Genomic DNA, 26697 nt, shown 5'->3' with positions numbered 1-26697 from the left:
GACTGTTCGGGAAAATTCCGGGATGAATCTTCGATAGAAATTGGCGAAGCCGAGCATGCTCTGAACTCCCTTCACCGAGCTAGGAGATGGCCATTTGAGGATGGCGTCCACCTTTCGCGAGTCCATTCGGACTCCTTGAGGTGTCAGGATGAATCCGAGAAACTCAACTTCTGTGGTATGAAAAACGCATTTTTCGAGCTTTGCAAATAGTCTGTGTTGGAGCAATTTCTCAAGAACTGCCCTAACATGTTTTCTGTGATCGGATTCTGAAGAAGAGTACACCAGGATGTCGTCAATATAAACAATGACACAGACATCCATAAGTTCCCGAAGAACATCATTCATAAAGTACTGAAAAGCGGCAGGTGCATTGCACAAACCGAAGGGCATCACCTGATATTCGAAGAGCCCAAATTTGGTGCGGAATGCAGTCTTCCATTCGTCGCCTTCTTTTATACGCACCAGGTGATAAGCTCCTCGGAGATCTAACTTGGTGTACACACAAGCGTCTTTCACCTGGTCGATAAGCTCAGGGATCAGGGGCAGAGGATAACGATTCTTAATCGTTATTTGATTTAGGGCGCGATAGTCTATACATGTTCTAAGGTCGCCCTCTTTTTTCGGCACGAAGAACAGAGCTGAGGAGACAGGAGACTTGGACGGGCGAATAAAACCTTTGGCTAGGTACTGATCTAAATACTGACGCAGATGCAGGTTCTCAGGTTCCGTAAGAGCATAAATCCTACTACAAGGTAGTTGAGCATTGGGTACCAGATCGATTTGGCAATCATAAGACCGATGGGGAGGTAACGTGTTAGCCTGTTCCTTCTGAAAAACGTCTTGGAATTCTTGGTATTCTGACGGTAGCTGTACAGGGGTGGAAGTTGCTGAGGCTAGACCCATAACTGGATTTCTTGGATAACAAGTTGGTTCACAATCAGGAAAACGTATCTTCTTTGCTCGCCAGTCAATTCTGGGATTATGTGTTTCTAACCAAGGAATTCCAAGGATTACTTGAAATTGTGGGGCCTTGATCACATCAAACACAATTGCTTCCCGATGTCCATCCTGACCCACCAGTGTCACTTCAACAGTGGAATGCGTTACAGGCCCCGAGGCTATTTCGGTTCCATCTACTGTAGTAATGACATCTTGGGTTACTTTCGGGCGGAGAGGGAGCTTAATCCTAGAAGCCAATTCACGGTCTATGTAATTTCCAATAGCTCCACTGTCGATGTACGCTTTTATAGCATGCAACTGCTGAGGCTGTTTTGGGTCCACGAGCACCATTGGCATGACAAAATGCGAGGTCAAAGAGTTTGTTTTCAAGCTCGGAAAGCGGACCCCTACGCTTGTCGGGCTAGGTCGTTTCCCGAATCAGGTGTCAATAAATCGTTATCAGTGGCTCCAACCACCTTCTTAGGTGGTTTAACCGGACAATTTCGAAGAAAGTGACCGGAAGTCCCGCAATACAGACAAAGTTGCATTTGCCGCCTTCTCTCTCGTTCCTTCTGCGTTAATGGTCCTTTAACACCGCCGATTTGCATAGGTTCGGATACGTCGGGACTCTTGGAGTTAGCGTGGGTTTTGATCGGTACTCGGGTTTCGTACTTGAACCGATGTGCTTTTCTATTTTGAAGTCTGTGATCAAGTTGAACCACCAAGTCTATGTAGTCTGCGCAGACCTGGGGTAGATTTACAATCTGAGCTAGAACATCCTTAAGCTCTCCGCGCAGGCCTCGATGAAACAATGTGATCCTTTTGTTTTCTGGCCATCCAGTTTCCACAACCAGTCTATTAAAGGTGGCAACGTAGGACAGGAGATCCTGAATACCTTGTCGTAAGGATAGCAGTTCTTTATCAAGGGCCTGTCCTTGAGAGTGTCGAGCAAACAATCTTTCCATGCTGACCTGGAAGCCCTGAAAATCCTGGAGAATGGGATCGTCCTGATTTACCAATGGAATAGACCAATCGGCAGCACTGCCACTGAGGTAAGATAGTATAAAGGCTACCTTGGTCTGGTCGTTAGGGAAGGCCCCGGGTCTGCATAGAAAGTGTAAACGACATTGGTTCATAAAGACGGCATATTTCTTGGGATCCCCCGCAAAACGTTCAGGCGGGGCCAAAGGCATGTGTCCAGGTAGATTGATTTGAACCGGGTTATTCAAACCCATTAATGTGGAAGTACCTCCGGAATTAGGTAAAGGAGTGTGCCCTGCCTGGGCCTGCAATAACCTTTTGGCCAGGTCATCTGTTCTTTCCTTCGATAGGATCAGTTCTCTTTTGAGAGCGTTAGTCTCCTGGCGGGCTGAGTGCACTTCTGCCCGTAATTCCCCCAAAAGCTGGGCCAGCTGATCTGTCTCGGAAGTCTCCATAGCGCCCGGGTGGGAAATTGTGGGTAGTCTTCGCGTTCTGTCACGCTCACCTGATTCCCACGGAGGCGCAGGTCTGGCTTCGAGTGCTGATGCTTCTTCAGTGGTGAAGCGCAGGACTCTGAAGATGGACTGGAAGGGCCCCTCTACTCTGGTCTTTTCTGGCTTGCAGGAATATTCCCCTGTGCGTGAAAAGGGAGTATTACCTACTGATGGAATAATGCTCAAGCCTCCCACTCCCTTCCAGCCCTCCACAATACCCTTCCACGATTCCCTGTGAAGTCTCACCTTAGGGTCTGGAAGGATGAGTTCTCCATCCTGCTTCTGATGCAGGGGCGCGTTGAAACCCAGTTACTTCACTGGATTGAGGTTTGATGGGAGTTCAAAATAAGCTTGACTATTCAGGTGAGGCGCTGTAAGAGTTCTGTTGCAAGTTCAAAAGTTCAAGCTTAATAATAATGTTCATTGTCTTATTGCAGCAAGCGCTAATGCTTATGTCTTTTTTCCCCTTAGGGGCCGGGGTTCGGAATGCCGGAGATATGGCGCCGACCCGAAGTGAAACGTGCAGTTCCAGTAAATGACAGGTAAGTTCTGGATGAGCGTTCAGGTAATGTCTTTGCATTCGCTCATTCAATGTCCTTGTCTTTTTTCCCCATAGGGGCCGGGGTCCGGAATGCCAGGAAGCGGCAGGACCCGAAATGAAATGGGAATAACCCAACAGGTAAGTCTTAGAAGGAAACTGAGCCTTTCCTATTCCCTTCCTTCTCTCACCTTGTTTTCTTGTCTTTTTCTCTCTAGGCTCCGAGAAGTGGGTGCGGATCCGGATGATCGCTGCTGAAGATGGAGGCGCCCAGGAAAGGTGAGTGAAATGCAGCGCTGCAGCGATCGAAGCGAAATGCTTTTAAAATGATGTCTTCCCTTTCAGGATCGTCGGTGTGATGTCTCCGTGATGCAGCTTTAGCTGGTAAGGTCTTCTTTCTCTCTCCAATTCTCTCTTATCTCCCTTTGCAGGCGACCCAGGATGCTGACAGGCGTGGCTGAAGTCCAGATGCAGGAGCTGACACGGTGAGCGTCCAGCTGCGAGGAGCAGAACAACGCGAAGCGTGAGTTGCTGATCGGGCGTGGTTTAAATAGCTTTGGAAGAAGTTCCAGGTATGTATCCTTCCACCAATCAGGTATGTATCCTTCCCCGACCACACCCAGGTGGAAAGTAGTCCCACAGGTAAAGTAGTTCCATTCAGGCCTCAAGAGGGCCTGGATGTAGCAGCATGGTCTGCATCAGGTAAGTGCACATTAAAACACTTGAACACATGTCTAGCTTTATGAGCCTGGCGCCTAAGGCGCCAGGACAGGGGTCTAACATGAGCCTGGCGCCTAAGGCGCCAGGACTGTGTCCAAAGGGCCCCAGCTTGGGCCCGCTGGCACTTCCGTGGGGGGAATGATGCCTGCCTCTGGGGTTGCTGGGTCGGACCTGGCTCCTTGGAGGTAGGCATCATGACACATAACTCCAGAATGCTTATGTGGTCCTTTTGACTGGAGGAGGACCAGTGGCTAAGGACTGAATGATCCAAAGGCATAGCTCCCCACCCGTAGAGGAAGGGATCCATTGTGATTAACACCTTGTGGCAAAGCTCCAGAAATGGTGCCTCTTCTTAAGGTTGCTTTACACCGATCACCAACTAAGATTCTCCCAGGAAACCATGATAGCAACACTGGCAGATTGGGGATCCCAGAGCTGGTCCCGTTACTGTGTTAGATGCTGATGGACTCAACACAAACAGCACATGCTGAAAGAGATTGGCAGTGCACATAAGGCCATGATGCCCATAAACCTCTGGAACCAGGCCAACGTTTGGCACATGGGAAGAAAGTGCCACAATGCATCCTTGGTCCACCAAACATTCTCCTGAGTTGGAAACACCAGGGCCAGCTCAGTGTCTCATTTGCAGCACAAGGAGACTTTTTTTTACCTTCCCTTTGCTCATTGCGTTAGGCCTGTGGGGACACTTGCCCTGGGACCAGATAATGGCATTAGACCCTCGGGTAACAGTCTACAGATGCAGATGTGTCACCTTGAAACAAGTCCTGGTAGAAGACCCCCAAGGACCATTGGTCTTGTCACTGGTACAAAGATCTGCAGGGTCATCCCTGAGCTACAAAAATGAGTTAGCCTTGTCAAATATCTACTCTTATTACTTTATTTTGTCAATTCAAGATACATAAAAGACTCTTTGAAGGGAAATGCCCCGTGTTTACTAGGTCTTCCTGCTTTCCGTCTACTACACCAAACTCTAATATCAGCTTTCTCGTTTAAGCCAATTTTTTGAGTTAGTCATTTTTTTCTCTCCCTGGCCAACAGTAGAGTGTCAAATGGGCATGGAAAACAAAATTAAAAAAAACAGAAAAGGTATCTGGAAAAGTAGGAAAAATACCAAGGAATTCCCCAATCGATAGACCATAATGAAGGGAAAGATACCCATTGATAATGAACGGAAAGATACCCATTGACAACACAACTTTTCCAAAGATTAAGCCAATGGTCACAGGGGCATTCCAATATTCGAATGTTTGGATCTCCATTATTAAAAATGCATTGGCAGAAGACTCTAATATGTGCTGTTCAAACATGAACATTCTAAATGTCTTTGTGACATGTGTGCTGCATGTAACACTTTCCTACCAAACTCCTTCCTTTCTTTCTTTCTTTCTTTCTTTCTTTCTTTCTTTCTTTCTTTCTTTCTTTCTTTCTTTCTTTCTTTCTTTCTTTCTTTCTTTCTCTCTTTCTTTCTTTCTTTCTTTCTTTCTTTCTCTCTCTCTCTCTCTCTCTCTCCCTCTCCCTCTCCCTCTCTGCAACAGTGGGTCCTGCAGTAAAGGTCATTCAGTTATGGAAGGACAAGACAAAAACATCTTGTATAAACTGTGTCCCTAGCTCAAATCTGGAAGACATTGATTAAGAGAAAGATGGCATTTGATTAAACAATGTCTATGAATTACAATGCCCCTCTATCTGCACTCACAAAAGCCTCGCCTGCAATGTACAGCACTTTATGGCCAGGATGATAAAGGAGGAAGAAACTACTGGGGCACAAAGCACTCTTTGGGATCTTCCTCCGGTGACCTGCCACTCTACATGTGATGCATACCTATCATATGAGTCCACAACAGAAAGGACAGAGTTCATACATGGTCACTCCCTAAAAATCTTTCAACAACTGGAATTTCACTTACATTATCAATTATTTTTGTAGATGTTCTTTCGGTCTCATTGCTGTGGGCGTCGTGTGGGAACTTTCAAGTACTTTAAATGCCTTTCACAAACTGAAAAGGATTGGAGGATTGAGATGGGGCATGATAAACATAATTCAGTATGAGTGTTGAGCGGGCAATTTTGGCACTGTCTGCAATCAAGCTGAACAATGTTGGATTTCCATTGTGAATATTGTTCATGGGGAGTGGCGGAGGAAAGGGGGCAGGGGTCAAATGCTCTAGAAGGAGTGGATTGCTTGCAGTGTCGCTCTCCACTTTGTCTAATTTGACTACATTTAAGGAGGGGCTGATGCATTTTGGTTCCCTTTATATTTCATGACTTACGCTAGGGAGGAGTAACAGCAAGCTTTAGATGCATATGTCCCTTTAAATAGGGATTCCTATTTAAATGGGAAAAAGAAGCTGAAGTGGAGAAAGGTGCCGTAGTTAGCGGAAGCAGAGAGATGCATTTGTCAGCGGGGAAGCACCAGACAGACGCAACACCTGAGAGGGGAGGAGACTACTGCTGGCAAAAACAAGTTTGAAAGTTGCTGGGAAGCCGCAAGAGAAACGCGGAATGTGGAGGATCCAGAGAGAGCCGAGACTAGAGATGGCAATTGTGGTGGCATGATCACAGAGCTATTGTGATGGACCTAGGGTACCTCAAACTGTGTGAAACCACTAGGCGGATACGACCGCCTACAAGAAGGATACCCGAGGAGCTGGTAAACAGTATTGAGAAAGGATTACGGTATTGAGACGCTGAAGTGAAGTGAGACCACAAGAGAAAGAAAAACAGCATACCTCGAGCAGACCAAGGTCCCAGTGATGTTGCCCCGTGCAAACAAAGGTAACAGAAAAACAGAAGACCCCAGGAGGCCTAAGGGTAATATTTATGGGACTATTTACACACATCCCAGTAATAAAAACGAAAGAATAACACAACAGGCTGATGATAAGAAAAATCGTTATTAGTCCATTCATACTTTTCCCAGTAGTGCGAATGAAAAAATAAGGAAATGGAATGATGAGAAAAGTAGCTTGAGTAGAATTAATATTGGAAAAGATACTACAATTAAGATACATACACCTGGGGAAAGAAACAGTATTTAATGAGATAAATATAAATTCAATAGAGACTGTGACACACTTTAGGAGTAAGAGAAACACATCTGGGTAAAAGGGAAACCATGAATATCTATCAAAGGCCAGAGAAACTAAAAATATAGAATTCCATAATATAAGGGGAAAGCGAAAGAGATTTAAAGAGAGAGAAACTCAGAGACTGGGTGTCAATACCCTGGGAAGAGGGGAACGTCACCCTATATAAACCAAGTAATTATTCATGTCCCAAGAAACTAAATTCCACGAAAGCAAAGGATTTAATACAGCCTTAAAGGAACTGTATGCACTGATAAAAAGAGGCACAAGGTGCTACTTAAAAATATAGTACCAAAAGGGAAGAAAGAAGAAGAAACTTGCAGGAAGCAAGCTCCAGGAGAAGGGAGTCATTTGGCTATCTTTAGTTGTTAGAACAGTGGTAGGGCCAGTTAGTTTTTGTATTGACGGTGGCCACTTCTTTTGGACATTCACTGATGACCGACGAGGACCTTAGTTCGTGTGATAGGTTGGGAACTCCCCATAGAAATACAGGCAGGTAGGCATTTTGATGATTCTATAATAAAATATGCATTGAAATGGCCATAAACAGTCAGACGCCTTCTGATCTGTCACAGTACTCCAAGCTGGCTTCTTTTTGCAATCGCAGTAGATGGCGAGGCAGTGGTGTGATGCAATATTGAAAAAAGCATCAACCTCTATCCCATGCATCAAATATTCACATTGAAACCAAGGCGATACAGAGCTCATTTTAGTTACGTTGAGATACAGACAGTAATGCGCAATTCAATCATGCATTGATCACTCTTAGGATTCCACTTATTTGTATGCAAAAAAAGTATTATAACAAAATTAAAATGCAGCATAAACTAATCACAGTAAGAAAATAAAGTACTTACCGTATTTTCATCTAATGATGATAAGGGCTTATTTATGCTGTTTACAAATTTGTTGACATGCTCGAAGTGCTTAGTCATTTCTGTTGCTAGAACCATGTCAATAATGGCTTGACGAAGCGTTCGGTACTCATTCCTATCAGAAAAACATGCTAAATGCAATTATAAAACATTACATGATGAAAAACATGAATACAATCCTTAAATACCAACATTGAGCTATAAGTCAACCTTGCGCTTAGCCGAGTACATTGCTATTTGCTTGGCCCCATAGTTCTATGTAAGCACTGCACTTTGTAGAGGCCAGTGTTCTCTGTGTGGGGACGAGGCCATGCTGCTTTGCCACGACATCTAATCATTTGCTATGCCTCGTCATGCCCTTATCATGCTTTGCTAGGCCATGTAATGCATTGCTATATGGGGCCTGATTGTTTACACCCCTCACTAACCCGTTCAACATTCTACTTCTACCTTACGCTGTACTGCTCGCAGGTGGACTCATCTGATTCTGCCACTGGGATTTGCTCCCATGCGTCCCCCTGTCATTTTGCTCCTCTATGTCCCTCCAGGAATTTTCCCCCTCTAAGGTTTTACACCCCCTGGTGCCCCACTGTGATTTGGCTTACTGCTGCCCAATGCAATCAATGACCTTCTGTGTTTTGTCATATGATGTCAAATATAATTGGCTTGACCGTCTCTTACATATCACACCTTGATAATATAGCATTCTGAATTGTTCCTATAGGTCCCACAAGGGGGTTATCTTCCCTCTCTGTGATAACTCCTTTAAATCTACTTGGGAACTAATCTCACTCACTGTATTCTCGGTACTGGCTGCCTCAGGCTTCCTATGACTTCCACTCCTCCCTGTGTTCCCCATTCACATCTAGGGCCAGTTGCTGTCCAACAGCTCACTCAAGGGTGCCTCAAGATGTAGCCTCATAATAAAGGGCGATACGGCCAAGACGTTGCCCAATGGTCACCAATACTGAGACATTGCGATGGCCAAAACTGGATGGATGCTCCTAGTTTACAATCAGGACTGCCACTAATATTCTCAAACACTACACTCAAACACTATATATGCATACCAACTAAGCCACTCACACACAGCAATTGAACAATATTTATTTTTCTATTGTAGATTTACAAGGCCCCACCTGTGAATTGTAGTCACTTTGAGGTTAACACTGTACACACTGAACTGATTAACTTTAAGAAAAAAAGATATGTCAGCACCACAGACGAAGCTCCAGGGTGCTAATGGGCTACAAGCAATGCTTTTGGGGTGGGCTTGCCCATAAACGGCCCTCTAGGCAGAACAATGGTAGGCCCCAGTGCGTCTACACCCTCCCAGAGGCCCATGCTCATGGCTCACGCTAATGGAGCATTTCTAATGCAGGGTTTCCGACCATACCTACCCCCAAAGCGTTGAGTAACGCTAAATACGCACATCTCTGAAGCTGCCACATCAGCCCTTGTACCATCTTTACTTACTGCACCAATAATCAAAATATTACTTATTTCCAATTCCTGAGAGGATTCTGCAACTTAGAAGAGCTAAACAAGTTTCCACACTAATTAAGGGATACAAACGCTTTCCCTCCACTCAAGAGTCCAATCATTCCCACGGAAGATAACCCTCCTTCGTACTGTGCTTCCAGCTAGGTTCTGCGACAAGACCCATGCACCAAAACCCATCACATTAACAACCAAGAAACATGGGCCATGCTAAAAACCACCCACATGACAGTCTTCCTAGCAGCCCTGACACCAGACAGACTGGAAAGGACTGGAAAGGATACATCTCCCCTCGTATATCAGATGTCCAAGCCTTGCTAGTCATAGGCGACCGAGCCAGTGCACCTAGACATCTCAAAAAATGGCCAGAGCCCATCTCAAGGTGAACGTTTCCACGAGCCAGCAACTTCAACAGACCTTCAGGACTGCCAGCGGCTGCACCTCGCTTAACACCTGGTGCGTGCCCCAGTGACTCCTTATTCCCCACCTGGAAGCTCTCAACACGCTCTATCAACAGTTCCTCTGCATTCTATGCCAAATATACCCCAAAACTGGTTCTCCATAGCTGGATGGGCCCCTCCCAGCAGCCCCGTTTATGGGCGTGGCCATACATTATTGCTCTGACATTACAAGGCTGGGCTGCCATTAGTATAAACAAGGACTTCTCCCATAAAACTCCTGATCCAACATCTCGTGTAGGGTGCCAAAGCTCCAATCAGGAACTCTGACCCCAAAACAGGGCAATAATACTTCTGACCAATGCAGGAGACCTCAGGGGGAATGGTGTGGCAGGCATTGATTGAGAAGTCTGACCAAACAGCAGCATAGTGATTGCTAAAACTTTAATTAACCAGCAAACCTATCTAACCAGAACTAGAGGTGGTTTTCCCTACCTCAAACAAACTAAAACTGACACAGTCAGGAAGTCCGTGTAGTCCAAATCAAAAAAGTTCACCGTCCTAGTACAAACTTCTATTCTATGCCTAGCACTGAAACACACATTCGACGGGATTGGGTCCTCCGACGTATTCCATATCTATGACAGTAATCACCACAGCTGTGCTGCTTCGGAAAATCTTCGGGCTCTGCTTCCTGCGTCGATGACGTCGATACGGCGCCCTCGAGGACCTCCTCCGACGGCCAACGTCACTGGATGTTATAAGTAGGACGCACAACGCCTGTAGCCTCAGTTCCATTTTTTCCGCGAACGTGTTCGCTTCGAGAATCTCGGCGCGCCTCGACTATTTGGAGTTTCTGTTGCTTTCTCGGTTCTTCGAACCTGTTTGTGAAATATTTCTTTGTGAAGATGTCTACCTCGTCTTCCACACCGCGTCCGGGTTTTAAGAAGTGCAGGGACTTTGGGTCCAAGATGTCGGTCACGGGCTCACAAGACGCCTGCCTCTGGTGCCTCGGGGAGGCCCATGACATGGATGACTGTGTCGAGACTGCCAGTCACTAACGTCCAAAGCCTTGCGGGAGCGCAAGAAGAAGTTATCAGTAGGTAAGGTGTCCAAGCCCTGGAAGTCGAGGTCTGCGGGGCTTTCGACGGACGACTCGAGGGGCAACTCTCTGCATCGTCGTCAGAAGTCCAGTGGGTCTCAGTCCCGGAGTCGGTCTCGCCACTCCTCTGCCTCTTTGAGGTACTCCCAGAAGCGCCGTCATCGGTCGCCTTCCCCGTCCTCATCAGAGGACTCCGCCCATCGGCGGGTCGCTTACCCCACCAAACATGCGACACCGGAGGAATGGGCTTCATTCGGGAAGAAAAGTTGGCGATTCTCGAATCGCAGGGCACTGGTCTGTTCGCGCCTCCGAGTGGGGTCGGTCGCACGCCTTCGTGCTCGGGTGGTCGTCACGATTCACGGGAAAGGTCCCGCTCGGACAAGGGGAATCGTTCTCAGCATGCCTGGTCCAGGTCCCGGTCCTCGACGCGCTCGAGACCGCGTGAACCTGTGAAGTCTTCGAGGAAGACATTGACGCCTGTGGCGCCAAGGTCGTCGACGGACTCTCTCGAGGCTCCGCCTCCGAGGAAGTCGTCGACGCCTTCGGCGCCCAGGATGTAGAGGGACACGCTCGGGGCTCCGCCTTCGAGGCCTGTGTCGACGCCGTTGATGCTGTCGGGGCTGCGTCTGTCGTCGACGCCGATTCTCTCGACGCCGGCGCCGATTCACTCGACGCCCTCGACGCCTTTCGGGGCTGTGTCGACGGGGGTACCCCGTGGCTCGGGGAAACCACCTAGAAAGGCTCTGGCCAAGGTCAAGCATGGCTTTGGTTCCAGTTCTGTGCCTTCTTACCACCATCTGGAGTTCATTTCAGAGGTGGATGAGGGCTCGGATGATGGCATGGTGCCTGACTCGGTGCCTGACGAGATTCTCTCGGGCCATAGCCAGTTTGAGGACCTGAGGCAGTCCCTGCATGATGCTAGTGGGCTGGACACCTCTCCAGAGGTGGAGTTTTGTTGGCCTGAGCCTGGCACTCATGCCGATTCTTCGTACCGGCGCCTTATGTCACGGGTCACCGAGTACTTAGGATGGTCTGCTCCCCCAGGGGAGTTTGTTCAGGATGACTGTTAGGGAGAATTCTCTGTAAAGGCTAATTTCCCAAACCTAGTGAGTCCCCCAGCAGCTTTGCTGGATTTTTGGGGTTTATTTTTTTTTCTCCTGCTAAGAGTGAGACTCTTTTACTCCCACTCTTAGACATGATTTGAGGTGTTCCTTTGTCTTTCCATGTGTTTTATGGGCTATGGGGTCTTTTACTCCATAGGGTCTCATGTGTTTTTGATGTGGGTTACACAGCACCCTCCGTGCCGTAACACAGGGGTGTCATAGCGACCCCCAAACATAGACTCCATACCCTGGGACTGACTTCTGTCTCCCAGGGCATGTAAAGTCACCATTGACTTTACTAGTCCCAAATTATGAACAGAAACCAGTACAAACCATCATATTGTGGACGTACTGGTCGGGGCAATTCGATTGCCCCGGGGTCTATTGTTTGAGAGGGCACGTCTTCGTCCCCCCTGATCGAGTTTTGGCTGGTGGCAGTGGATACTACTTTTTATATTCGACCGCGAATATAGCTCTATGGGATTTTCCCATTGTTAGAGGCTACCAACTTTAACTATTTAATTCCTGTAGCCTCGAACATACCGCCGGTTTATTTATTTATTATTAATTCACCGGTTGGTATTTTTTGCCAGAACTCGATTCTAAAATGGCCTTTGTGTTCTCTTCTGTGACTCCAACCCAAGTCGAGCCCTTTGTTCCACTTTTTGGCGGGCTTCTCCACAGAAACCTCCAAAAGTGTTGCCACTCTGTCTGGGTACCACAGGGGGTGTGGGAGGGGGTTTAGGCACCCTGGACTGAGTTGCCTTGGCAACTCAAGTCGCACTCTTGTGTGATTGGCCCAAGTGGTGAGCCGGCCGGCTCACCACTTAGCATGTTTGATTGACAGCTAGGCTGAATGAATGGGGGTTTGCTGCATAAAAGCAGGGCTTTGGGGACTGGAACTTGAGAAGTCGCCACAGGACCTAAGGATCCGAGGAGGGAGAAGCTGAGCCGACCTGCAACGACGACACCACCACCGGTCGAGCCCTGCTGAACCGTCTCACCACTTTTCCCGACGACAGTGGAGATCTCCAGTCCAGAGAGTCTTCTTCCTTTGACTGGTGGGGATAACCAGTTTTGCCTTCTTTTCAGCTTCCTGGAGCATCTCGTGGCCGCCCTGCCCGTGCCAAGCACCCCGGCAACCGGAATACCACGGCTTACCACTACCGCGAATAGAAGAGTAGTACCTTTTAACCGAAGAACTCCGCGCCTGGTTTCTTCCCTGGCAGTGCAACGACCTTCATCTTTCCTCCACGTCGAGACCTCCTTTTCCTCTGGACGAAACACCGACTTGCACCCGCTTCCAGGAACAACTGCCCCCGCTGGAGCTTCCTTCCCACTTAAGGTACTGTGTCCCATCTGGCTTCCCTTGCGACAGATCGTTCGGGGTGACAGTAAAGCCTCGACTTTCTAACCTGGGCTGGGACAACCTAGCTAACTTTTCCTGACCTTAATTTCATTCTTTGTGTGCGAACTATCGACAAGACTCTTTGGGCATAACCCCACTGTGTGAACCTGGACCCCTTCTGCTTGCTCTCTCCAAGAGTGGGCCTTGCAATTGACTTCCTTGCTCACCAGTAGAACTCTGCCTATCATGCCTTAATGTGGTTCTTTAAAAAGTATTGAAATTTGTGTGCTTCCATAACTCTGCCTTTTTCCCTCCCTTTTTAATAACTTATTAGAGTGCCATCTTATGTTAAGCGCTCACCTCTGTCTGAAAATATGTGGTGTTTCTCATTAAGACTTGTCTAGTAAGTAATTAGGGTTGTATATATATAATAGTGACTGTGTGCTGAATATACTTACCTCTTTGTGCTAGTGTAATTTACAAGTGTGTCTTTAAATAAATAACTATATACTTTTACACCAAAGCTCTGGTCAGTGTTTTCTTGTGCTACTGTATCTCTGTACCTATTGTGTATACTCTATATACTGCCTAACTCTTCTTGAGGGAAGTCTGACTGCTCAGCCACAGCTACCAAGTGGGTTTACTGCCAAACACCTGTAGTCTTAAATCTTTAGCAGTGGTCACTAAGGGAACTGCACAGGTTTCTGCCTAACAATGACCTTACGCATATCCTCGACATTGGTCCACCAACTGACCCGGTACTACTGTTTCATATGGCTCTACAGAGGAGGGTGGCGGCGGCTTGGACTGCTCCGGAGAGTCTCCCGGCAGTGAGCAAGTCTTTGCCGCGAAAATACCACCCAGCCAGTAGTGACCCCTGCTACTTGTCCAAGCACCCTACTCCGGAGAGTTTGGAGGTGCAGGCGGCTACGGCCCCGGCAAAGCAGGCATCGCACCCTACCATCCCTCCTGATAGGGACGACAAGCGTTTTGACGGCTGGGCGAAGAAAGTGTTTTCTGCAGGGGGTATGGCGCTTCAGGCGGCCAACTCCATTTGTGCCTTGTCTCGTTTCACGCACACTCTGTGGAACTGTGTTTCCTTGGCGGCTGAACATATTCCCGAAGGGGATGAACGGGGTGGTTTCCTTGCCATCGTTCAGGATGGCAAGGATGCTATGTGTGAGGCCGTTCAGTCGGGTTAGGACATGGCAGATTGCCTCAGCCGGTCCATGGCGGCGAGCACCATGATACCAGGTTTGCGTGGTTGGGGAAGTCGGGGTTTGCTCCTGATGTGCAGGCCCGGCTCCTCAACATGTCCTTTGACGGGGAACATCTTTTTGGCAGCAAGGCTGACGAGAGCCTTGAGAGGTTGCAGACCTCAAAAGCTGCAGCGAAGTCGTTGGGCGCTGCAGTTCGACAACCTCTGCCTTTTCGTTCTAGGGGACAGCAATGGAGGGGAGGTTCCTTTCGTTATTACTCATCCTTTGGTAAAGCGAGAGGAGCTGCCAGTCAAAGGGGCCACCGTAGGAGTGCCAGAGGTGGAAAACAAGGTACACGAGGTGCCAAGGCCGCTCGTACTGTTGCCTCTTTGCCCTCAGGCAACGCCGCAGCCGCTTCAGCTCAGTCATGAGGCCATGTCCCATGGTTCGCCGGTTGGGGGAAGGCTGGCGCAGCATCTTGCAGAGCGGCGCGCCATTACTTCAGATGTGTGGTTTCTGGAGATCATAACCCATGGCTACTGTCTTCCTTTCCGGCAGAGGCCTCAAGACAATCCACCGGGGAATCTCTCTTTGAAGAGTCCGGATCCGCTCCCTGCGCAGGAAATTCAATCCCTGCTGGAAAAAGGCGCCATAGAACTAGTACCTGTAGCGGAGAGGAACAAGGGATGGTATTCCCCTTATTTTTTGATTTCCAAGAAAGACGGGGGATTGAGACCCATCATGGACTTGCGCGGTTTGAACAAACTCCTCAGGAATGACAAGTTCAAGATGGTTACTCTTCGTCAAGTCCTCCAGGCCCTTCAACTTCAGGACTGGTTGGTGTCTCTCGACCTCAAGGACGCTTATTTTCATGTGCCGATCCATCCGAAGCACAAGAAGTACCTGAGGTTTGCGGTTGGCGACTCGCACTTTCAGTTTTGGGTCCTGCCGTTCGGATTGACCTCCGCCCCGAGGCTCTTCACCAAGCTCATGGTAGTGGTGGCAGCGCACCTCAGGAAAGGGGGGATTCACGTCTACCCCTACCTGGACGATTGGTTGATCAGGGCGCGCTCTTCCGAGCAAGTCCTGGATCATCTGTCAGTCACCTGCCACTCCCTCCACAAGCTGGGCTTCTCCCTCAACTTAAAGAAGTCCCATTTGACACCAACTCAGAGGCTCCAGTACATCGGAGCAGTGATCAACACGTCCCTGGGGCAGTGTTTTCCTCCCCAGGTGAGGGCTCATCACATTCAGCAGATGGTGCACAAGTTTCAACTTGCCCAGACTCTCCCAGCGTTCGAGTTCTTGAGACTGCTCGACCTCATGGCATCCTGCATTCTTCTGGTGCCAGAGGCCAGGTTGCGGATGAGATCTTTGCAATGGGCACTCAAGCTCCAGTGGTCTCAGTCCTCCGGCAGGCTGTCGGACCCTGTTCAGGTGCCGTCTTCAGTCGCCCAGGACCTTCTGTGGTGGGCTGACAAAGGCAATCTGATGAGGGGGGCTCCATTTTGGCTGCCCTGGCCGGAGGTGACCATTGTGACGGACGCATCCCTCACGGGATGGGGAGCTCATGCCAACGAGTTAACAGTCAGGCTTTTCTGCCGACTGTGCGAGGAAAGAATGTCCTGATTCTGACGGACAACACGGTGGCCATGCACTACCTCAACAAAAAGGGGGGGCAGGGTCACTTCCTCTGTGCAGGGAGGCGATGCAGCTCTGGTTCTGGGCAATCCAGCAGGAAGTTTCGATCTCAGCAGTTCATCTGGCAGGAGACGAAAACGAGACGGCTGACGCTCCGAGCAGGCAGAGCGTGATCTCTCACGAGTGGGAGTTGGCTCAGGAGATTCTCCTGGAGATCTTCGCCCTTTGGGGGACCCCTCAAGTGGATCTCTTCGCCTCCAGTGTCAACCCGAAGTGCGAGAGGTTCTGCTCGCGGGAATTTCCTCCAAACGGAGCCTTAGGAGACGCGTTTGTGGTGGAGTGGTCATTCCCACTGTTGTATGCGTTTCCTCCAGTCCCTGTCATCCCGCAAGTACTGTGGAGGTTACGGAGGTTCGGTTCCCGGATGATCCTCATTGCTCCGGCGTGGGCCCTGAGGACGTGGTACCCGGTCCTTTTTCGACTTGTCCATCTGCCCTCCACGCCGTCCTCCCTACTGAGACGATCTGCTCTCATGGGAGGGGGGTCAGGGTCTCCATCCAGAGGTCAGGTCCCTCAACCTTCATGCTTGGTTTCTGAAAGGTTGAGGTATAAGGATTGGGACCTCCCTGAAGACGTGATGGAGGTGTTGCTTTCGGCCAGAAGGCCCACAACAAAGTCCCTGTACCCTTGCCGTTGGAGAAAGTTCTGCGACTGGTGCAGGGTTAAGAATGTGGATCCTTTTGCATGTGAAATTCCCATGGTTCTGTCTTTTTTGCTTTCTTTGGCCCACAGGGGCCTTCAAGTGGGTACCATTAAAGGTTACCTGGCGGCGCTGTCCATATTTAAGCGCTTGTCTGAAGAGTGTTCCTATTTTAAAATTCCTTTAATTTCTCAGTTTCTGAAAGGGCTCACTAATCGTGTTCCCTCCGTCACCTTTCCAGGTGCCCGGGTGGAATTTGAACCTTGTTCTCAAGTTTCTGATGGGTGCTCCGTTTGAGCCTTTGCATTCATGCCCTTTGAGACGGTTAACTCTGAAAACTGTATTTTTAGTTGCGGTCACTTCCGCTCGCAGAGTGAGTGAGTTACAGGCACTTTCAGTTAAGCCACCCTTCACTGTGTTTCATAAGGACAGGGTTGTCCTTAGAGTTCGTCCTTCTTTTCTTCCGAAGGTGGTGTCGGAATTTCATTTAGGCCAGAATGATGTTCTTCCAGCATTTTATCCTCCTCCATATCCTGGTAAGGAAGAGGAAAGGCTCCATAGGCTTGATCCTAGGAGAGCGTTAATCTTTTATATTTCACGCATGTCCTGGGTCAGAGTGGACGATCAGCTCTTTATTGGTTACGCTGGAAAGCGTTTGGGACAGGCTGTGACGAAACAGACTTTGTCTCGCTGGATTATTTTGGCTATCTACGAGTGTTACCGCTTAGCGGGTAAGGACCCACCAGTCGGCTTACGGGCCCATTCTACCAGGGGTATGGCTGCCTCTACTGCCCTGCAGAGGGGTGTTCCTATTCGCAACATCTGTGATGCAGCCACCTGGGCTTCGGTACATACTTTTGTACGTCACTATTCCATCGATTCCATCCGGGGGCAGGATCTGGCCTTTGGCAAGGCGGCCCTTTACTCCGCAATTTGATTGGGCATGCTAAATTTCTGTTTTCTAAATTCTTTTCCCATCTCCTTGCATTGGTACTGCTTTGGGAGTCTGTCATAGATATGGACTACGTCGGAGGACCCAATCCCCTCGAAGAACAAGTTACTCTCTTACCTGGTAACGTTCTTTCGATGGGATGGTCTGAAGACGTATTCCATATGGCTCCCTCCCTACCTTCCTCGCTACAGAATTTCTTATGAGATTGCAGCTTACGTTTCCGCAAGGCTTTGTGTGTCAGACTGGCAGAAGACTGGTGGCACACGTTCTGGGAAAAAACTACAACTGAGGCTACGAGCGTCGTGCGTCCTACTTATAACATCCAGTGACGTCGGCCGTCGGAGGAGGTCCTCGAGGTCGGCGTATCAACGTCATCGACGCAGGACGCAGACGCCGAAGATTTTCCAAAGCAGCACAGCTGTGGTGATTACTGTCATAGATATGGAATACGTTGTCGGACCATCCCATCGAAAGAACGTTACCAGGTAAGAGAGTAACTTGTTCTTCTGATCTAAAGAAAGTTCTTTCTTCCTTCTCCTGGGTATGAGTCTCTCAAGGTGCAGTGTTCTCAACTTCTGGGAAGGTTCCAAGCCTCACAACTCAAGAAGACAAGGTTCCACAACAACCAGTGGAGCTAGGAGAATGACTCCCTTCTCCTAGCTTGTTCCTCGTTCTTTGAAAGCCTCCTACGGGGTATCTTAATTCTAACTTCAACAGTTCTTGTAGTTCCCTCCAGTGGCTTCTTCAACTCTCTACTTTCTTAACACTCTTTAACTTGCCCACACTAGCATGATAAAGAGGTTTCCCGAGTCTGCCTTGACTTCCCAGAACCACACTCTGGTGGAACTGGCCAGTGAATTGCCCCACAATGGGTTCCACTATTTTCTCTTCTTCTTTATGATTCACAGTCTCCAACGTTCCCGGCCCTCTCCTGGATGTATTGGTATTCCCGTTACCTTCTCTTGGGGAATGCTTCACCAGTTTTCACCAAGGGGCACAGGAATGTTCTCCACCTTCTAAGTACACTTCTGTTCGTATGGCTACTGGTCTTCGCGCCAGGTGCTGTAGGCTTTCTCAGTGTACATACCAGACCGGACATCCACCTGTTAGAGATCACACCACCACCACTGTTTCTCACATTCCCTATACATTTGTCTATGCGGCTCAGCGATATGCCAGAGTAGTTGGTCTCTGCGCAGTTCTGGGACCTCACAGTATACCCACGACTTATCACGCCACCACCTCTCCATTTCTCCATTTTAAGATACCCGTCTCCCAGCCGACTCGCAAGATGGGGGGAACTTGGGGGGAGGGCATACAGATGGCAAAAAGGGTCAAGGGCACCGTTATATCTCACTTTCGACCATGACCAACTTCGTAAGAATATTCTTTATACTTTGATCACCAACCCATCCGTCTGTGGGTGGTGCACAGAGGTACGTAGTATGGCGATGTAGAGAATTTGTTTACTTCCGGCATGAGCTTTGACATAAACATACTCCCTTGGTCAGCTAGAATTTCTTTGGGAAACCCCACCCGGGATAAGAAAGGGATCAAATACTTGAGTATTTGTTGAGAGGTATTAGTCTTCATGGAAAACGCTTCAGGGTAACAAGTCGCGTAATCCAGAGTTAACAAGATGTACTTATTTCCTAAGCAGGATGATTCCAAAGGGCCAATAATATCCATTCCTATTCTCGAGAAACAGACCTCGATAATTGGAAGGGGCTGTAATGGGGAAGGTGGTACATAGGCTGTCTTCTGACACATTGTGCACGTGGTCACAAAGTTCTTAACATCTGCATGTACACCCGGACAGTAGAACCTTGGTATTATCTGGTTCTGGGTTTTCATCAAGCCCAGGTGTCCGGAAGTCAGATGGGCCATCTCCAGTACAATGCGGCAGTGACTCAGAGGAACCACCAATTGAGTTATAGAGACTCTCTCAACTGTGGTATCTCCTCGCTACAGGAGACCTTTTTTTTATAAAGAAGAAGGGACCTCCTTTCTCTCTACCTTCTTCTTCAGTAATGGCCTGATGGAAAGCCTCAGCCAGAATGGGACCATTCCATTGTGCGAATGCAAGGTCCGGGATTACCTTGGTGTCATCCATCCACCGGTCCAAACATTGCTGCAGCAACAGATGCATCTTTTCTTTCTGTTGGGGTAGCTTCAATAGGGAGATGTTTGTTGGCTCCCCAAAACACTTATCACCCCTCTCAATGATCACATGTTCCTGTACCTTCAGGGGTTTGGAAAAAGGGCAGATTCTAATATACACTGCTATTTTCTCCCCAACCTATACGTGTTAAGCCCTTTTTCCATTATTAATAGAATGTTTATATCTCCCCAATAATCTGGGTTGATTACTCCCACTACCACGTCCATGCCATGTTTCCAGGCTAAACTGGACTTCGATACTAGACGGACATAGGTGCCTTCTTGCTGGGATAATATCAACCCTGTGGGTATTAGTGCTCATTCCCTCACTTACACTACCATGTCTTCACTACTACACAAATCAAATCCAATGGACGCTGGAGTTGCTACTGTGGGGTTGGAAGCCCTCATGGTCAGTTTAGTCAATTTAAGAGTCCACCAATTTATGTCAGTTGGGGAGGATTCCACTGACATGAATTACCAACACACCTATCTAACCCTGACTAGAGAGGGTTTCCCTACCTCAAACAAACAAACTCGGGCAGTCAGGAAGTCCATGTAGCCCAAATCAAAAAGTTCACCATCCTAGTCCAAACTTTATCTCGACGACTGTAACACAAATTCTAATCTAATGAAAGTTCTTTCTACAGCCCAGGAGAATGACTCCCTACTCCTGGGTATGAGTCTCTAAAGGTGCAGAGTTCTCAACTTCTGGAAATGTTCCAAGGCTCACAAGCCAAGAAGACCAGGTTCCACAACACTCCAGTTGGGCTAGGAGAAGGACTCCCATCTACTAGCTTGTTCCTCATTCTTTGTAAGCCTCCTTCAGGCTATCTTAATTCTAAATTCTTCACCGGCTCTTGTAGTTTCCTCCAAGGGTTTCTTCTTCCACTCTCCACTTTCTTTAAACTCTTTAACCTGAGCCCACTGGGACGATGAAGAGGTTCCCTGAATCCTCCTGGACTTCCTAGTACCAGACTCTTATGTAACTGGTCAGCAAATTGCCCCACAACGTGTTCCACTACTTTCTCTTTTTCTTCTACTTCTTTAGCTTCACGATTCACAGTGTTAAAAGTCCCCAGCTGGTCCAGGATGTATTCTTATTCCTGTTACCTTCTCTCTGGGAATGCTCCACCGGTTTCACCTGGGGCCACAGGATTGTTCTTCCACCTTCTACTTCTCTTCATAGGCCTGCTAGTCTTTGCAGTTAGGGCCTGTAGGCAGTTTCGCTTCATGTTCCAGACCGGACGGTGCACCCGTTACAGGTCACGCCACCACCACAATTTCTCGTACTCCCCATACATTCACCTAAGTGGCTCCGCGATAGGCCAGAGTATGTGGTCTCGCCACAGTTCCCGGACCACACGATCCACCCATGACATGTCATGCCACCATTGCTACGTTTCTCCAAGGGTGCCAGCTCCCGACCAACTCGCAAGATGCTTCTTGGGCATTCCGCTGCTTGTCTCTGCTACCCTGGTGAGCTGCCTCGTTGTAGTCTCCCAAAGCCCAATTTCAACCTCGCAGGCTTCTCGATGGCGTCCTCCTTCCGGATTCAGAACAGAGTCCTTCTTTGCTGTTTACTTTTCATTGCAGGGATGGCCACAGTGTAACAGCAATTCGATTGACAACAGCTACTCGAGCACTCTTTCTACTTGATGACAATGTGCTTGCGATCTTCTTCATCCCTGTCCTCATCACAGCAAGAATGTCTGACAGTTTACTAACACATGGTTTCAGATTGCACAATAGGTAGAGAAGTTATGAGTGATGTTATTACCCAGTGGGATAAGTAGTTAAAGGGGCCGTGTCCCAGACTCAAGTCCTTTTGAGGGAGTTCCCACCCAAGAGATCCACCCGAATGTTACTACCCCTAGGGGGACTATTGGTTAGAAGCCACACCTCCACAGCCTCATGGAAAGGTCATCCAAAGGATCATCACAGGGGACAAAGGAAGACATAATGGCGAGAGAGAGAAAGCGAGAGAGGGAGGGAGAGAGAGAGAGAGAGAGGAAAGCACCATATAAATGTATAGAAAGAATACTTAGGGGCAGTGGGAAGTGATTGGTAAATGAGAGTAAAGGTACGGTTGTTCTCATCTGCAATGGAGCATCAGAAAGGAACTAGCTATTTCACAGCCATCATTCTTGCAACCAAAATGAATCTTTACTATACAAAATGAATATGATCCTATGTTGATTGCCAAGCATCAAGGTAACAGATTACCGATCAGAGTTACAATACCAGATTTTGAAGGCCCGCCGTCTACTAGCTAGACAACATTTGCCTTCTTGTAATGTAACATTTTGCAAGACACAATCCATTGTGCAATTGGTTGCTTGGACTGGTGGCCTTGAGACATGGGATGTCATAGGAAATGGTAAAGTGGTTTTCAATTAATACATGTAAATACATTGAACAGTTGATCTGTAAACCAGAAATAACTTTCAACCATCCAACCTGCATGCCACGGAAAGTTATAATTAATTGAAGACATTTTGGAATGATAAGCAAACCTTACATTATACATCAGAGATCAGGTCTCAGCCACCAACAAAGAAACTCTAAGCAGCGAACCATGATGACACACTGCAACACTGTGTGCACCATGATCAAGGAGCAAGTGCACTAGTTTATAGAACGATTATGTCTTTGTAGCCACAAGATACAAAAAAATCACCTGAAGTTCACCTAAACTCCCAACATTTTCCCAAGTGAATGATCAGAGATCTGAAAAAAGATTCCTAATCTCATTTTAACAAAATCTCATTTTAACCCAATGATGCAAAGACGCAAACAAATTCAGGAATAGATGTTGGATTCCAACAGGGAAAGAACTCAGCTTCAATTAATTACACGCAAGAAATTACCAGGAAAACAAAGTCCTCAAGCCCAGTGACTGCATCTCTCCAGCCCTAGTTTCTCTCCACTAGCTCCCGGTTGCTGCTATGATCAAATTCAAGACCCTCTGCATCAGCCACAAGGTTTTCTGGGGCCTGGTACCCAATACATCCTTCTCTCTCTCTCCCCAAATACCTGCCTGCTAGAGCCCTTTGGTCTGCTAGCTCTAACTCCTTGCAAATCCTTCTCTTCTCCAAGCAAAGAGTGGGGGGTAGATGTCTCTCCTCTCCCAGAGCCTCCCTCTGCAACAGTCTTCCTACCCCTCTCAAGCTTGAGTCAGATCTCCTTAAGTTCTGGAAGTTCCTCAAGAACTTCCTTTTCTCCTCCTCCTTCTATCTGTCCCCTGATAACACCTTCCTCCCCCACTATGACTGGCTTTTAGTTCCTTCTGAGTATTACAGGGCCCCCGCCCAGTCCTCCCAGGCCCCTTCACCTTTGCTTACCTGCTCTTCATGGCACTTGCCCTTTGGACCTTCCCATAACTTCTGTACTTCCCCCTTCACCTTTCCCTCCCACCTTAGCATGTATCGATCTGACCTGCACTCCCCCTTCCCTCGCACTTCTTGTTTTTGCACTTGCATGATCCGAATGTCACAAGGCCTAGTAGGACTGTTATTGTATCTTTCTCCCTTGTCCCCCCCATTTGTCTTGTGGCGCCCTGAAACACCATTTGTTGTATAGGCGCCATACAAATGTCATACAAATGTCCAATAGATACAATAAAATAAAAATAACAGGGCCAGAGATATGTCCCTCTCAGTTAGGGGTAGACACCCGAGCTAGTACTTCCCAAAAGGCAAGGTGTGGGAGTAGAGAAGGACACAGTTCCTGTCCCTTACTCATGTGCCTGGTTGCATGACAACAGTCAGTCACCCCATGCCTGCACATACCCATTCTAGTTAGTGTCTTTCTCGTTGACTCCTAGAATCTATGAGGTCATCTGCCTTGTCAGCAGCGCAGCCACTAACCAGCCGGAGAGAGAAAAACAAACAAACAAGAGCCGGAGGAAACAGAAAATAAGCCAGAACACAGCCAGCCACTAATAAGCCCATTGTGCGAGAATATCAGCTTAGAGAGAAGCAGCCGAATCCACCCACACAAGGAGAGCAGGTCACACCAACATCACGCTGGTGCTAGAAGGGGTGAGGAGTTCCCTGCGGGGCTCGCCCACTCAGGAGCATTTCACTCAGTTATGTGGGGTCCGGTTCACAGCATCCTCAGCGAACCAGTGTTTCCAAGCCAGTGCAGACTCACACGACCTTGCCCACTGACTTTGGCGAGCAGTCATTGCAAAACACTGGCAGACCAGGCATTAATAAGGGTGGGGCTTAAGCCCTCTTCTGAATGCTCTGAGGCTTGTAACACCTCCCTGGCGTAAAGGGCAGTCCATGGTTGGTCAGGGGAACCTAGAGAGTAAAGCAACCAATGGAGGTGGATGATGGAGAACAAACGGGAAGACAGTTAACTGGAAGGAGTGGGTTGTTTGGGTGAGGTCAAGGGAGGAGAAGGAGCACTAAAAGACCAGGCAGAGGAAGGACAGAGGAGAGGAGCGTGGTGGAGACTAAATTAAAGAGTATGCAATGTGATGTATTGGCTGGTGGAAGACAAAGTGTGTGTGAAAGGTGAGTGAGTGAGATTAGTAGTAGGAGAGTAGAGCGTGAAAGAAAGGTGAACGGGGAGAATGTGTGGGTGGAGTGAGTAGGTGTAGTGTGGACTGCCTCTTTTGTGGAGTGAGTAGTAGTTGTAGTGTGGAGAGGGGAGTAGTTGGGGGAGAGTGGTAGAAGTAGTAGACAGAAGAGAGATAGTTAGGAGTAAGATCGGACAGAGGAGGAAGTGTTAGGGAGAAAGAGGAGCTGGTAGGTGGAGGAGTGAGGAAGGAGAGTAGTAGGAGATCATGGAGAATGATAGATCGATCTAGGGAGAGGAACAGCCAGGCATGTATGAGTAAGAGCAAGTTGGATCTGAGTGTATGGAAGACACATAAGCCAACACAAGTCTTCTTGTGTACTTTAGAGCATGGACCAACTAGATTGTTTGCTGAGAGAGACCATCATGATTAGAAGAGGTAGATTATAGATAGTAAGGGGTTACCCATCTCTAGCAACTCTCCTGGGTTGAGAGAAGCCTGGGTTAAGGAGGGAATGCCCTAAGAGAGCCCCTTGATTACGAAACCAATAAAAACCCTTAAACTGTCTTGGAGAGTTAGTGTGTTCTTTAGGCCATCTGTGACAAGATCATAGATTAACTTGCCCATTGATGAAGAAAGATGGTTGCACTCAATCCTCCAGACAGGAGTGATAGTGTTCCATGATAGCAGAACAGGATGTTGAACACAATCCCTAATCAGTTAGCCCTTTACTTGTGACAGGAAAAGTTGAAAAACAATCACCAACATTGGTGGTTCTTCTCTTAAGTGACAGAGTCTTGAGCAGGGCCAATATGCATAGGATTCTTTAGTGCAAAATCATCAGCTGGTTTTGGAACTAGCCTCCATCACTTTCCAGAAACTTGTGGAGGGAAAACAGAGGCTCCGGATAATCACTTATTAATACTCTCTATATTCCTTTTATATTGGTGAAAGTCTATCTGCATGACTAACTCAAGTCTTCGAGTGAAAAAGGTTTGCCAATTCTAGGGAACGTGCCATAAAATTGGTCCTTACGGTCCTTCCCAATTAAGAGATGCTGAGTCTCGCTAGAAGTGTCTCTCAAAAGCAATCTGCCTAAACTCTCATGTAAGAGAAAAAGTCATGGTACCATGCTGTAGATCACAGTACTTCTCTCGGTGAACCATTCTTGATCAGGGCGTGCAAACACAGTACAAAGAGATGCCACAAAGACAGTGTATTTATCAAGAAGAGCAGCCTCTGCTTTACCATGTCAGGATTGAAGCTAGAGGTATCAGTTATACCTGTAATCAAAAATACCAATGATGTCACATCAGAGTCAAACAATTGCGATTTACAGGTATGTCACACAGTACAGGATAACAGTTCTCTTGGATCGTGTCTAGTTCTCTACTCACCTTAGTCCCTGAAAAATCCATATAGTCTCAGCGCACTTTGATGGTAGGTCTTTTGTTTGAAAACTTAAGTTTTAAATGTAAATCCCGAAATAACACAGGTTTGATATTTTCTGCAGTGCAGCGCCTTTTAGTTTATCATTATTTATTTTCTTAGTGCCATTCTTTTGCTAATGTTATCATACCCCTGTCCTATTCTCCAGTCAATAGTCATCCTCTCTACACTGCAACAGGTGGAGGGCAAACGCCCATTAGCACACCTTTGTCTTGCTCACCAAATCGCTTTCTTTTACTGAAACTAAAGGGCAATTTTGTAAAAAATTATAATTGCATGCAAGGGACCACCAACAATTACACTTACATGTTGCTGGTCACCTGCATGCAATTGTCAACACACTCAAAGTGTAGTGTAAAAGTAAAGAGTAAATGAAGGCAAAATCACCTTTATTCTTTACATTTACTCTCCCCTGTGAGAGGGATAAACCACTGTATGTGAACACGCTTTGCAGGCTGCGTTTTATATTGGATTCCTGTGGAAATCCCCTACTCATTAGCAGGTGCTAATGTGAATTGTATTCCATTGGAATTCACTATTTTACACCTGCATGAAAATCTAATGTGCTTTCCTGAGACAAAGGAGGAAAGCAAAGCAGAGATGCTATGTGCACTTTCTGCCCTCCTATACCTCAGGACGGCTGAAAAATGAGCTGGAGCAGACAATGCAAGCGTAAAAGCAATGTTACGCTTATATTTAGCACACCACTAACTTTAAAATGCCCCCTACGTGTCCTTCCCCTTAGAAAAAAGTTCTGTTTAACACAATAAATTGTCACCCTTCCATTTTCCCCATGCTGCCACATGACCTTTTCCATCCCAATTTTACATTTTTTCTTCAACATCACTGAAGAAGCAAAATAAATGGTATGGGAGTTCTTAAAAAAGAGTAAATGACACGTGAGGATGGACAAAGCCTACATGTCTTGTTTTGCTCTGTTATGTTATGGTAATATGCTGTGCC

The 26697-nt window shown here is 47.6% G+C and overlaps 1 protein-coding gene across 2 annotated transcripts in view; it reads right to left on the bottom strand.

Moving 5' to 3' along the window:
• PDE8A (phosphodiesterase 8A) overlaps positions 1-26697 on the bottom strand; it is a 1868130-nt gene that overhangs the window by 74150 nt on the left and 1767283 nt on the right. For both annotated transcript variants that reach the window (XM_069624978.1, XM_069624977.1), the window contains exon 19: positions 7637-7769. In XM_069624978.1, the coding sequence (XP_069481079.1) occupies positions 7637-7769 (133 nt within the window). The remainder of the gene's footprint in view (positions 1-7636; positions 7770-26697) is intronic.

Source organism: Ambystoma mexicanum, chromosome 11, assembly GCF_040938575.1.
Source record: "Ambystoma mexicanum isolate Mex_15411 chromosome 11, UKY_AmexF1_1, whole genome shotgun sequence".
NCBI classification, from domain to species: Eukaryota; Metazoa; Chordata; class Amphibia; order Caudata; family Ambystomatidae; genus Ambystoma; species Ambystoma mexicanum.
This window is presented reverse-complemented; position numbering and strand designations above follow the sequence as displayed.